This window comes from Trichosurus vulpecula, chromosome 8 (assembly GCF_011100635.1).
Source record: "Trichosurus vulpecula isolate mTriVul1 chromosome 8, mTriVul1.pri, whole genome shotgun sequence".
Classification (NCBI taxonomy): Eukaryota; Metazoa; Chordata; class Mammalia; order Diprotodontia; family Phalangeridae; genus Trichosurus; species Trichosurus vulpecula.
This window is the reverse complement of record NC_050580.1, coordinates 110,414,672-110,427,236: the sequence shown is the minus strand read 5'-3', so window position 1 is coordinate 110,427,236 and position 12,565 is coordinate 110,414,672. Positions and strand designations below refer to the sequence as shown.

At 42.9% G+C, this 12,565-nt stretch overlaps 1 protein-coding gene across 1 annotated transcript in view; it reads right to left on the bottom strand.

The window, feature by feature from the left end:
* COL17A1 (collagen type XVII alpha 1 chain) overlaps nucleotides 1-12,565 on the bottom strand; it is a 54,429-nt gene that overhangs the window by 26,402 nt on the left and 15,462 nt on the right. The window contains exons 13-22 of the mRNA XM_036735765.1: nucleotides 11,976-12,134; nucleotides 9,707-9,796; nucleotides 8,380-8,424; nucleotides 6,418-6,609; nucleotides 4,637-4,840; nucleotides 3,810-3,839; nucleotides 3,313-3,339; nucleotides 2,532-2,558; nucleotides 2,340-2,402; nucleotides 1,306-1,410 (exon numbers count right to left, since the gene is read on the bottom strand). Of these exons, the coding sequence (XP_036591660.1) occupies nucleotides 1,306-1,410; nucleotides 2,340-2,402; nucleotides 2,532-2,558; nucleotides 3,313-3,339; nucleotides 3,810-3,839; nucleotides 4,637-4,840; nucleotides 6,418-6,609; nucleotides 8,380-8,424; nucleotides 9,707-9,796; nucleotides 11,976-12,134 (942 nt within the window). The remainder of the gene's footprint in view (nucleotides 1-1,305; nucleotides 1,411-2,339; nucleotides 2,403-2,531; nucleotides 2,559-3,312; nucleotides 3,340-3,809; nucleotides 3,840-4,636; nucleotides 4,841-6,417; nucleotides 6,610-8,379; nucleotides 8,425-9,706; nucleotides 9,797-11,975; nucleotides 12,135-12,565) is intronic.

Genomic DNA, 12,565 nt, shown 5'->3' with positions numbered 1-12,565 from the left:
CGGCTCTGGTACTGCAGGAAGGAGCCTCTTGCTGTGAGACAACTGGCTACTTGGTAATAGGTGGAGCAGTGGATGAAACATTAGACCTGGAGTCAGGAAGAGCTGACTTTGAATCCTGTTTCAGACAATTATAGGCTGTGTGGTTCTGGGCAGCTCATTGAGCCTCAGTTTCCTCATTCTAACAGGAGGATGATAAATAGGACCTCTCCTAAAGGGTTGTTATAAGGGTCAAATGATATAACATGTAAAACATTTTGCCAACCTTAAAGCAATTAATTCCTGGATATTATTAGTTAGCAGCTGGCCCGGTACACTCAAAACTCTAACCCAGGCTCCTTTTTTTTGCCATATTTCTGTCCCCTACCCAGAGGGAAAAAAACCCCAAAACCAAACCCTTTATAACTAACCACTTCCTTCCCTTCAAACCATGAAACATTTGAAGCTTTTTGTGGGGAACTGAAGTCTGGAATCCTTAAACGAGGGAGCGGCAGAGCCTTCTTGGCTCTGATTGACTAGAACTGATCATTCGCCAAGGCAGGAGCATGGTCCTGAAACACTTTCCTCCCTCCCCGAAACCTCCACACTGTGGAGACACAATATACTGAATTCTCCTCCCTCCCATAGACTTCTGAGGCATAGCAATCAGGAAGGTTTTAGGTATTTTTTTTTAATTTGCAATTCATCGATCAATCAGCATTTATTAAGTGCCTACTCTATGCCAGGCATTGTGCTAAGCACTGGGGATATAAAGAAAGGCATAAGATGGTCTCTGCTTTCAAGAAATTCACAGGCAAAGAAGGCTGGAGATATAAGTTAGATGACTAATTCCAATTCATGGAGATTTCTCCAGAATTTCCAGTTCCTTTGCAATGGAACAGCCTCAAAGTGGATGGGCTGGTGTACTTTTAATCAAGAAATATTGAAATACTCTAGTGCTAGTTTTATGTCCCTGGAGGCCCAATGAGCTGCTTTTGTAACCTCCAGACAAACTCCAAGAACTGTACCTGCTCTTGGACTCCTGAGTCATACCCTTTCCCAGCTTTCACCTACCACGTTGGCCCTTGACCCCGACTTTTCCCCCTCACAAAAATCTTGTTTCCTCTCTCCTCTTTTTTCCCCTTCCAGAGATCTTTCTTTATGGGACTGGAGCAGAGGAAAATGTCTTGGAATTAGAATTTCTGTGCCTAGATGGTGGGGAGGGTGATGGGGGAGAATGAGAACATCTCATCCCTCTCTTCATCCCACTGTACTTATACCACTGACTACATCCTCAACTTTCCTGGGTTAGGAATGGTTTCCTCTTACCTCTGTCTCCTTTCTCTCCAAACCCAGGGGGTCCTGGTTCACCACGAGGCCCTGTTGGACCTTCTTGTCCTCTCTGACCCTTGAGTCCCTCCATGCCAGGTTCCCCTACAAACAAGAATGCTCAATCATAAAGCTACCAACCCATAGCCACAAGACTGATGTACTTGAAGTCGGTAATTATGGATTTTGAGAACTGAAAGGAATTTTGGCAGTCATGTTCCACCTCACTGTACCATGCCAACAAGTGGCCTTTTGTCTGAAGACAAAGGACGGAATGCCCCCACTTCTTGACATGGCCCATTCCATTTTTAGATGGCTCAGTTTGTTAGGAAGTTGACCTAATTTGACTCTTTGCAACTTCTATTCAATGCTTTTGATTCTGTCCTCTGGGGCCAAACAGAACAAATTGGATTCCTCTTCCATGTCACGGCCATTCAAATACTGGAGGAGAGCTGTTGTGTCCTCCCGAGGCTACTCTTCTCCAGGCTTAACGTCCCCAATTCCTTCGGCTGAGCCTCATTTGACATGAACTCAAGGCTCTTGACCATCCTGACTGTCCTCTTCAGGGAGCTCTCAAATTGATCAATTTCCATCTTAATCTGTGGTGTTCAGAACTGCACACAGCACTCTAAATGAGGTCTGATGAGGGCAGCTTATGGAGGGACTATCTCTCCTTATTCCTGGAAATTAAGAATCTTCTAATTGGGCTAAGCCCGAGATTGCATTAGCTTTTTTTGGCTACCACATCACACTGTGGATTCAAATTGAGGCCTAGGTCCAACTCCTGTCTCCAACACTTAACAAGCTGTGTTACCCTAGGCAAGTTAATTGATCTCTCTGAGCCTCAGTTTCTTCATCTGTAAAATGGAGATAATACTTGTACTTACCTCACAGATTTGTTGTGAGGCTCAAATGAGATAATATATCTAAAACTCTTTGTAAAACTTTAAAATACTCCAATGTGTCAAGTTGTTTTATCATTAGAACAAAAGCTTTAGAGGGGAAAGTAGGAGGAAAAGAAAATCAGTTCTTACCTATACTGCCTTTCTGTCCCTTTGGTCCTTCTGGGCCTGCATGGCCCATAGCCCCTGGGACACCTGTGGATGCATAAGAATGGTTAACCCTCTATTTGCTCCACTAGTGGCTGGAAGCTGGGAGTGAGCAGGGCAAAATCCCAGACATAACATTACTGGGGCTTGGCAGGAAAGTGGCCATTGTTTACACACCTGGAAGTCCAGGAAGCCCTCGGTCTCCTGTAAAAGCAGAGAGCAAAAAGAGAAAACTATTAGCTGAGGATTAAGGCTCATATTTCCTTACAGGACAAACAGAGAGGGTTCTGAGCCTTATCTAAACACTTCTCCCTCTACGTTTCTAGCTAAAATTTCTTTAATGGGCTCTTAGGTGCTGCCCTCCAGAAACCATAATTTCAGTGGGAACCAGCATCCATAAGGAAGGCCTTGGGAAGCAGAAAATTTCCACCTCATTGCCCTCAATCTGGGGATGCCTGGGATCCTGAGAAAGGACTAGAGTCAAGGCCAGTTTAGCAACAGGAGATTGGCACTTTTCATCTCTTGACCCCCCTCCCCTCCTCTCCAAGTTCCAAGGGCTGCTGGAAGTTGCCAACAATGGCTTGAGCCAGTGGGTCTCTGAAAGTGGTCTGGAGATGCTAGGCCCTGGGGAGTCCCTTGAGGCCCTTTCTAAGGGGTCCGAGAGGCTAAAATTATTTTTGTAATAATACTAAAGAATTTTAATTTCTTATATGGTAAATTTCAATAGCTATAACCCACATAAACAAAAGCTCTTTGGGGGGAATCCTCAATAAAAAGGATCTTGACACCAAAAACTGAGAATTTATGTGCTAAACCAATGTTCCATCCTTCAGAAGGTCTCGGTTAATGTTGAATGATGATGAATAAGTGTGGTGTTATGTAAATTTCCTAAGATTGCCTGTCTAATTTTCCTAAGCTATCAATTTCCATCAAAACAGGAGAAATTCTCCCCACTTACCTTTTGGGCCTTGAACCCCCATATCACCTGAAAGACAAAAACACCAGCATTATGAGATTAGGTCATATTAGAGTGATATCCATTTAATATGTTAATATCAAATCTCTTAGGTATAAAATTTTGATTTTAAAATGAAGAGATTTGAGTTTTATTCTCAGTTCTATCATTGACCAATGGGTAACTTTGAGCACCATTCTGGGTCTCCCTTCCCTCATCTGTAAAATGAAAAGCCTAGAGATTATCTATTCCTCCCAACCCTAATAGTTTAGATTATATAATACAGATATATTTAAACTGTCTTGCTCTTCAGACTTAGATCTGAAGTGAGAAAAGAGATGAAAAAAAGAGAAAAGGAGGGGCAAAGGGGTTGCCAAAGGAGGAGAAAGTAGGGGAAAGGGGAAAAAAATTTTTTTAAGCCAAACAGAAAATCAAGCACCAATCCCAAGTAGCATTTCCCCAGAAACAAGAGTCAAGGGGAAATGATCTATTTGTAAAACCTTTTGGTCCAGGGTTTCCTCTGAGATTTCCTAAAATAGAAAGCAAAGCTTGAATTAATGTCATGTCTTTTTTTTTCTGTTTTGTTAGCCCTAGAATAAAAGGGAGACATTGGAATATAATGGAGAGACCACAAGACTAGATCTAGAGTCTAGTCAGATGCTGTCACTAATGAGCCATAAAATCTTGAGCAAATGACTTCCCCTCTGTCTTACTTTCCATATCTGTAAATACATCCTACCTGCCTGTAGAGCTGTTGTAAAGTTTAAATGAGATAATGTATATATAGATGTAGTCATAAAGCTCTACATAAATATGAATTACCATCCAATAGAATGTAAGATCTTTGAGGGCAGGGACTGTTTCATTTTTGTTTTTTGTATCCCTAGCACCTATTGGGGTGCCTAGTACACAGTAGACATACAAAAATTATTATTGCTTGATTGGTAACAACCAGAGTCATAACCTGGGTGCCAGCACTGGGGGTAGTGATTGCACTTCCTTCAAGGTTTCCAGAGTATAGCATGAGGAGGCAACTGTTCCTAATTGCCAACCCCAAGGTTGCATTTCATGGGACCTTGTTTGATCTCCCAGAGACCCTAGTTCTTATGGAGGGGAAGGGCTGGGACTCTTTGGGGATGGATCATACCATATCATTAAAACTACACTCATGGTAGAATTGTCCGTTATACTACTACCCATCTTTACCACTCCCAATTTATCCTAGGTTCAATTTTGATTAATTAACAACTCAATGACAATGATTCATGTTTGGCTCTGAGGGTCTTGACTCCAACCCCTGTTAAGTTCCCCCACCGGCTCTCCTCACCTTTTTCCTGTTCTATTAGTAGCCTGTTTTTCACAAATGCCCAGAGAGCCTCCTGATTGTGGCTGTCCAGTTCACCAGTCCCACCACCAACTTGGGAGATAGCATAGCTTCGATCTTTGTTGACCTTCTCTTCATGCCGAAACATGCTAGTGTTGATCTTCTCCAGGTCATCCACTCGAGCTCTCAGCTTCCTCACCTCCTCCGCTGTACAAAAGGCAGACAGAAAAAAACAATCACAGGAAGAAGAGCGCAGCTGTATTTTACAGGTGTGGTGAACATCAAACCTAGGTAAAGCATGTTTGAAGCATCCCACAGAAAGGCAAGTTGGGCTATTGTTACTAGACAAATGATCTTGGGACAAACGTTTACTAGTAAGAAAGACCTGAACATGGCACTGAAATCCTGGGGACTTCAGTTATGGGGGCAGGGTCACCGGGCAGTAAATCTCCATGCTTTGCCCTACCGCCTGTATTTTGGCTGGGACGGATTATACCAAACCAGAGAGGAAACAAGGCATTTTGTGGAAAGAAGACTGAGCTACAAGTCCAGGCCTGGACTCAGTGAATGCGATGTTACTTCTCCGGATCTTGGTCTCCCCAACCACTAAATGGATATAACACCTGTTCTGACAACTTCAAAGAGTCCTTTGAGATAATGGAAATGGAAACATTTTGAAAAGTTTTTTTAAAAGGACTGAAAATGCCTGGCATTGTTTACTGCTGTTGCTGCTGCTACCACTTCTTGTTTGGTTGTTTTTCAGTTGTGTCTGACTCCTTGTGACTCCATTCGGGGGATTTTTTTGGGCAAAGATGCTGGAGTGGTTTGCATTTTCTTCTCCAGCTCATTTTATAGATGAGGAAACTGAGGCAAACAGGGTGAAGCGACTCGCTCAGCGTCACACAGCTAGTAAGTGTCTGAGGCTGGGTTTGAACTCACAGAGATGAGTCTTACTGACTCTAGGCCTGGCATTCTATCCACTGTGTCACCTAGCTCTACTACTACTACTACTACTACTACTACTACTACTGCTACTGCTACTACTACTATCACTACCCCCTCCTCTTTCTCTTCTAGTTCACTCTTTGCCAAACCCTCCTCCTCTTCGTCACCTGACACATCGCTCTCTTCCTCCCCACCTCTATTTTCTACCCTCCCTATGTGCTGTCTTCCTCCTTTAGCATGTAAGCGCCTTGAGGGTGGGGACGGTCTTGGTGTCTTTTATTTGTATCCCCAGCCCTTAGCAGAGTGCCTGGCACATTGTGAGCAAAGCTTAACAGGCGTTTCATCTACATACCACCACACTAGGTCAAATAGCAGCGGCCTGGGAGTTGGGGGTTCTGGATTATAGAGCCTGGTCTATTCTCATTCACCGTATGACTTTGGGCAACCCCTAAGGTCAGTAGGTGACTTGGTGGATAGAGTGTTGGGCCTGGAGTCAGGCAGACCTGAGTTCAAATGTGGCCTCAGACACTCACTAGTGGCATGACTCTGGGCGAGTCACTTAATCTCTGTTTTCCTTAATCCTCTGGAAAAGGAAATGGCAAACCACTCCAGTGCCTGTGCCACGAAAACGCATGGACAGTATGGTCCACAAGGTCACAAAGAATCAGACACGACTGCACAACGACAACAAGGTCTCACCCAATCCTAAGATTTGATGTCCTTTGGATTCTAATTATGCGTGAGCAAGAGATGAATATACATATGGAGCCTTTCCCACACCACAGTCTTCTTGCTGCTGGTAGATTCTGGAAACTGCCTTTGTTGTTGTCACCTCTTACCCAAAGCAATGAGTCCAAAAAGCAATCCAAGAAGCAACAGCCAGGCCAGGAGCAGGCCTAACAGCCACTTCCACCAGCTGCAGCAGGAACCACAGGGACACCAGGCAGGGGCAGCCCCGAAACCTCCACCACCGCCTCCTCCTCCTCCTCCTCCTCCTGCTCCACCGAAACCACGGTCATCTCCCTGGATTTCTAGGGCAGAGAAGAATGGAGGCCTGTTGAACCCAGGTTGCTAATGTCCTATTATAAACCTTTAAGTGCCTGACTTTCCATGTGCCAAAAGAAAATTAAACTAGGTGGATGGGGGAAGGAAGAAGGATAGAGAGATATTCAGAGAGTTCCTGAACTGTTTAAAGATGTGTTGGCATATCTTTCAGAGAAGAAACTGATATAGTAGAAAGACTATAAGATTGGGAATATGGAGACCTGGATTTGAGTTCCAAGTCTGCCATTTATTAGCTATATAATCTTAGGAGAGACCTTTAGCCCTTTGATCTCAAGCTCCTCATCCGTAAAATGAGGCTAACCAAACCTTCCTTGCTCACCTCACAGAGTTAGCGTGAGACTCAATGATATTGCACAATTCTATGGTGCCCAAGGTTTATGGAGCACTTTCCCCATGGCAACCCTGTGAGGTAGGAAGGGCAAGTACTAGCACTGCCGTTTTATAGATGAGGAGACAAAGCAGAGACAACACGAAATGATGTGCCAAGGATCAAACAGATAGTAAGTGAACCTAGACCTCCTTATCAACCAGGTCTAGTGCTGAGTCTACAATTCCACCACGTGGCCTTGCACGTAGCCAGAATGGGATTACTGATGTGCCAGGGCCTTTTAAACTGCAAATCACTTACAAATGGACTTTAAAGTTATCATATGTTTTAATTAATAGTGGTAGTTGGCATTTAGGTGGCACTTGAAAGTTTGCTGAGCATTTTACATACAATATCTCGTTTGATTCTTGTAGAAGCCATATAAAGTAGGTGCTAGTATCCTTCGTATTCCATAGATGAGAGAATAAAGGTTGCAAGATGGCAAGTGACTTTTCCAACTCCCAGGGTCTTTAGTGACTCAGCCCCCTTTGCAAGGCAGCTAGTCCCAGCCAGGACTGTTTACAGCAGTCTTGTACCAGAGGCTACCAAGTGGTACAGTGGATGGTGCTCTGGGCCTGGATTAAGGAAGACCAGAGTTCCAATCTTAGACACATAGCAGCCATATGTGTGACCCCAGAGAAATCACTTCTCTGCCTTAGTTTTCCACAACTGGGAAATGGGTGCTAATAATTGAGCCTAGTGAGAATCATGTGATTATAAAATAAAAGCACTTAGCACAATGCCTGGCACAGAGTAGGTGCTAAATAAATGCTTATTCCCTCCCTCTCCACACTAGTAAATGACTGAGACAGGAATCATACCCAGGCCTTCCATATTCAGCTAATCACACTTTGCCTCTGAGCAAATCCAATTCAACAAACATTGGAAAATAGGAAAGCACTGGGGGAGGAGGAAAACAAAGCCAAAAAGAAAGTGGAGCTTATATTCTTTAGATGCTTTAGATATTGCTTTTTCAAAATCCACATCAGAGGGTTTTTCAAGCCCCACTACATACATGGGGACTCGAAGGTTAGACCCATGAGTTACAGCGAGATTTTTTTCCTTAGAAGGGACTCTGTGTTTGAGTTTCATATGGGAGGGTTGGCAGGGGGTCCCTCTGAAGAGTCATAGAGGAGACCACACTCTCTCTGCCACCCTAGTTTGGCTAATACTCCTATTACCCCTTTCCCCCAGGCTTGACTCTGGGATCTGTAGTCTTCATTTAAACCTGTGTCTTTGTTCAAGTAACTATTTAAAAAGCATTCAGAGACCATGAGGGTCATTATCTAGTCCCTTAACAGGCAATTGCTCCTCCCCATATTGTGGACCACTCCACCAAGGAAAGGGCATGAAAGATGATCTCTCCTACCTGCATAGGTGGCTTTGTCCTTGGTGGATGCAACTTTCAGGCCTCCTAAAATGGGAAAAAAAATCATACACGAAGGTTCTATTGTTTTATTCTCACGTGGAACTAGGAAAATGCTCACAGAGCACAAACATAAACAAATATATCAACAGTGAGTCAGCTGGACTTTGGAATGTACAAAAATTTGAATGAGATGGGCTGCTTCATCTACCTTTATGCTACCACTGAAGCGTGGGGTTTGCTAAACCAATGACTAGTGTGAAAAAGGGGAATGTTTAGCTTCTACCCACATATAAAAGCCCACACATTTCTCTCGTACCACTTTAAGCAGCAATATTAGAACTCAGAAAATGAAAATTACAAATGATGCTTATATATTGGCTAAAATAGTTGGAAGAGATTCTAGGATATAAGTCCTAGATATAAGTCCAATACTTTTCCCTGGTCCCATCAGCAGTGCTATTGCGGGTACTAAAAGAAGTCACACTGTGCTTCCTTTGAAATGTTACCACTTCAACTTTTCAGTACCACGTGGTCTTTTTCCATAATCAAGGCAACTTGGTGACATTTTATTGTATGGAGTTTTTTTTTTCTTTCTCTCTTGGTTTGGACCCATGATTTCTTTAGTGTGAGTGAAATCTTGGTGTGGAAACTTCTTTCAAAACTCAGGTTGGAAACTCTTCTATAACTTAGATTCTTAAAGAGCTATATGTGTGTCTTAAGAGGTTACTAGTATGAGTCAGATCAGGACTCTCTTGAAGCCAAGGTTGGACCTCTATCCGCTAGGCCATGCTTTCTCTTTACATAGTATATGTACATTGTACACCTTACACATGTAGAAACGCAATAACCCAAATAGACACTAAAGCAGAAAGGAATTTGCCACTATGAAATTTACCAGTACAAAATGTGTTTTGCTATCAGGTTTGAAAATTAGTGCTAATCCTTCCTTTTTTGCAGAGATGGAGGGTTATGGGTATGGAATGTCACATATACTGCTAGATTCAGTCGAAATATTTATTGGTTTCGCTGAATTGCTTTTCCCCCCTCTTTCTTTTGTATTCTGTTACAATGGTTAATTAGCTGGGTGGGGAGGGAAGAGAAGTGTATTTGGAAATGAAAGTGGTATAAAATCAAACAATATCAGTTAGTAGTTAAAAACAAAGAAAGAAAATGATCAGGCAGCAAGATAGGGACAGGCGATTCCAGATTGGAGAAGGGGGAGAAAAGACACTTCTTGTTGGACAGCAGTAAGACTGGGCTGAGGGCCAGGCAGGTGGAGCGCCATCTGACCAGAGTATTGGCAGCCAGTGAACAGATCTGCTCTTACCATTAGCTTCAGACTTGAGACAGGAGTCAGAGATATAGGAAGATGAGACTGCTTGCTTGTCTTTTTTCAGAGTGTCTTCTGAGAATGAAGCTGAAGGAAAATAGAACAGTGAATGTCAAATACGTGAATATCCAAAATACCTGTGATTTTTGGCAGCACGGGAAACTCCCTCCATTACGAGGGTGGCAGTCGGGCTGTGATCTATGTGAGTCCTAGAGCACTGTTGGAGGCACTGACCAGGGCTGCAGGATAGAAGAGTCAGACTCAGCATTTGAACTCAAAGCTTGCTAACTCTAAGCCTAGCATTATATCTGCTCTGTCAGGCTGCTTCCATGATGGGCAAACAAATGTGCTTCATTTTCTGTTCTCTGGGAACTACCTTCTCTTTCGCTATTGTATTTTGGCCTTGGTCTTAGGAAGGTAGCAGCTACACAGGAATGGTGAGTGCTCAAAGTTGGCTAGAGTGGCTCAAAAGAGTTCGGATATTTGCCTGTCCTTTTCCCCTAAAAGAATGGCCTTGCTAAAGTTCAAGGATCCTATTCATTGGGTCTTAAAGTTATTGACCCTCCCTATTAACTTAAAGCAGTGTCCCCAACGGGATCTCCAGGGAGCTGTAGAGTTTTTTTCAAGGGGTCAGTGAATTGATATATAAATCCATAAATAAGTAAATGTAACTTCCATAGATTGAATAAATAATACATCATATGTATTTATTTATTATGTCAAAGCATCAAAGACTCATGATTAGGGGGCAGCTAGATGGTACAGTGGATAGAATACTGGGCCGGGAGGCGGGAAGAACTGAAATCTGACCTCAGACACTTACTAGCTACGTGACTCTGGGCAAGTCATTTAGCTTCCATTTGCCTCAGTTTCCTTGTATGTAAAATGAAGATTATAATGGCACCTACTCCCAGGGATATTGGGAGGATCAAAGGAGAAAATAATTGTAAAGCATTTAGCACAGTGCCTGGCACATAGTAAGTGCTATATAAATGAGCTGTTACTATTATTTTATAAGCATATTTCATAATAAATGATTATTAATATATATAAACAATTATTAAAATAAATAAATAAAAATTATTATTTTACTAGTGTAAGCAGTCTTTATGCTGAATAGAACCTGTCTCTAATTTATAGCCATAAAGAAGCTCCCCACGGTTATATAGCTAGTAACGGTCAGAGGCAGGATTTGAACGTAGGTCTTCCTTGACTCCAAGTTCAGCACTCTCTTCACTAGATTACATTGCCTCTCACATATTTATGTGTGTGCACATAGATGTATATTCATATTGAGAGATGCTGCTATTTTTCGAATGTATGCAGATGCTCTTTGATTAACAAAATATAAATTTATTTGAAAATGTTACTGAGTTTAGTATAGCTTTGCATTATATGTTTTCTTAATCAGCAGAGGCCAATATTGTTAAGTGATGGGTCCACAAAAACCTTTTTTTTACATAAAAGAGGTGCTAGTATTTGAAAAGGCTGAAAATAATAATAGCTCATATTTTATGTCATTTTAAGGTTTGTAAAACATGTTACACCCATGGGTTCCTTGGCTCCTCACAAACATCCTGCGAAAAGGATGCTATTATTATCCTTCTTTTAAAGATGAGGAAGGGGCCGCTAGGTGGCGCAGTGAGTAGAGCACCAGCCCTGGAGTCAGGAGGACCTGAGTTGAAATCCTGCCTCAGACACTTGACATGCTTACTAGCTGTGTGACCTTGGGCAAGTCACTTAACCCCAATTGCCTTGCTTTCCCTCCTCCAAAAAAAAAAAAAGATGAAGAAGCCAAGGCTCAGAGAGGTTAAGGAATTTCCCCCCTGAGTCACACAGCCAGTATGTGTATGGGAAGGAATTGAATCCAAGTTTTCCTGACTCTGTGTCCAGCACAATATTCATTATGTTATACAGCTTCTTTGGAGCCCCAAAATCACACTGTTAGCGGCTGGCCACACTGGGAAAAGGAGCTGAAGATTTTTTTTTTTTGCATGGAGGAAGGCAGGGCAATTGGGGTTAGGTGACTTGCCCAAGGTCACACAGCTAGTAAGTGTGAGGAGCTAAAGTTTTTATGCTTATTCTATCCAGTTTTTGTACCCAACTTAGATCCTATGACTGCCTCCAAGCCGACACTTTTCTGTTGAACGGGATGCTGGCAGCTTTGTTATTAGAGAGCCCACAATAGTCCATACCTTTGGGATTCCTATCTCCTGGATTTCTCATTTCTTCCCCCAAACGCCATCCTCAAGGGGTCTGCACTTACTTGTACTGAGCCCAGTGGTGGAAGCAGTGAAGACCTTCCCGCTGTCCTTGGTCATGATCAGCAGTTCCATCTCTTTCTTGGCTGGGGCATTGTCCTTCTCTAGCAGCAAGAACTTACAATCCTTGCGTAGCAGGTCATCACTGTGGGAACTGGTGGTACCTCCTGGAAAAGAGGCGGATGTGGGTGAAGATGAAGAGAGGGAAGAAGAGAGGTCATTGAATCAACAAGCCCTTATTAAGTGCTTACTATGTATGGACTCTACATAGGCGACAATATGTATATGTGTGTGTGTATGTGTATATACAAGATATATACAAAGTGGATGCAAGATAACTTTAGAAGGGAAAGCACTGACAGCTGAGGGTCCAGTGAAAGGCCTCTTTCAGAAAGTGAGGCCTTAAAACCAGGGGTTTTAAGAGGGGAAGGTGAGGAGGAAGAGTATTCTAGTGATGGGGACAACCAATAGACAGGCATAGAGAGAGGAGATGGAGGTATGCCGGTATGGCTAGACAGAGGGAGTGTAGGGTGATGATAGGCAGGAAGTCCAGGATGATAGGAAGGGGCCAGATTGTCAAGAGCTTTAAATACAA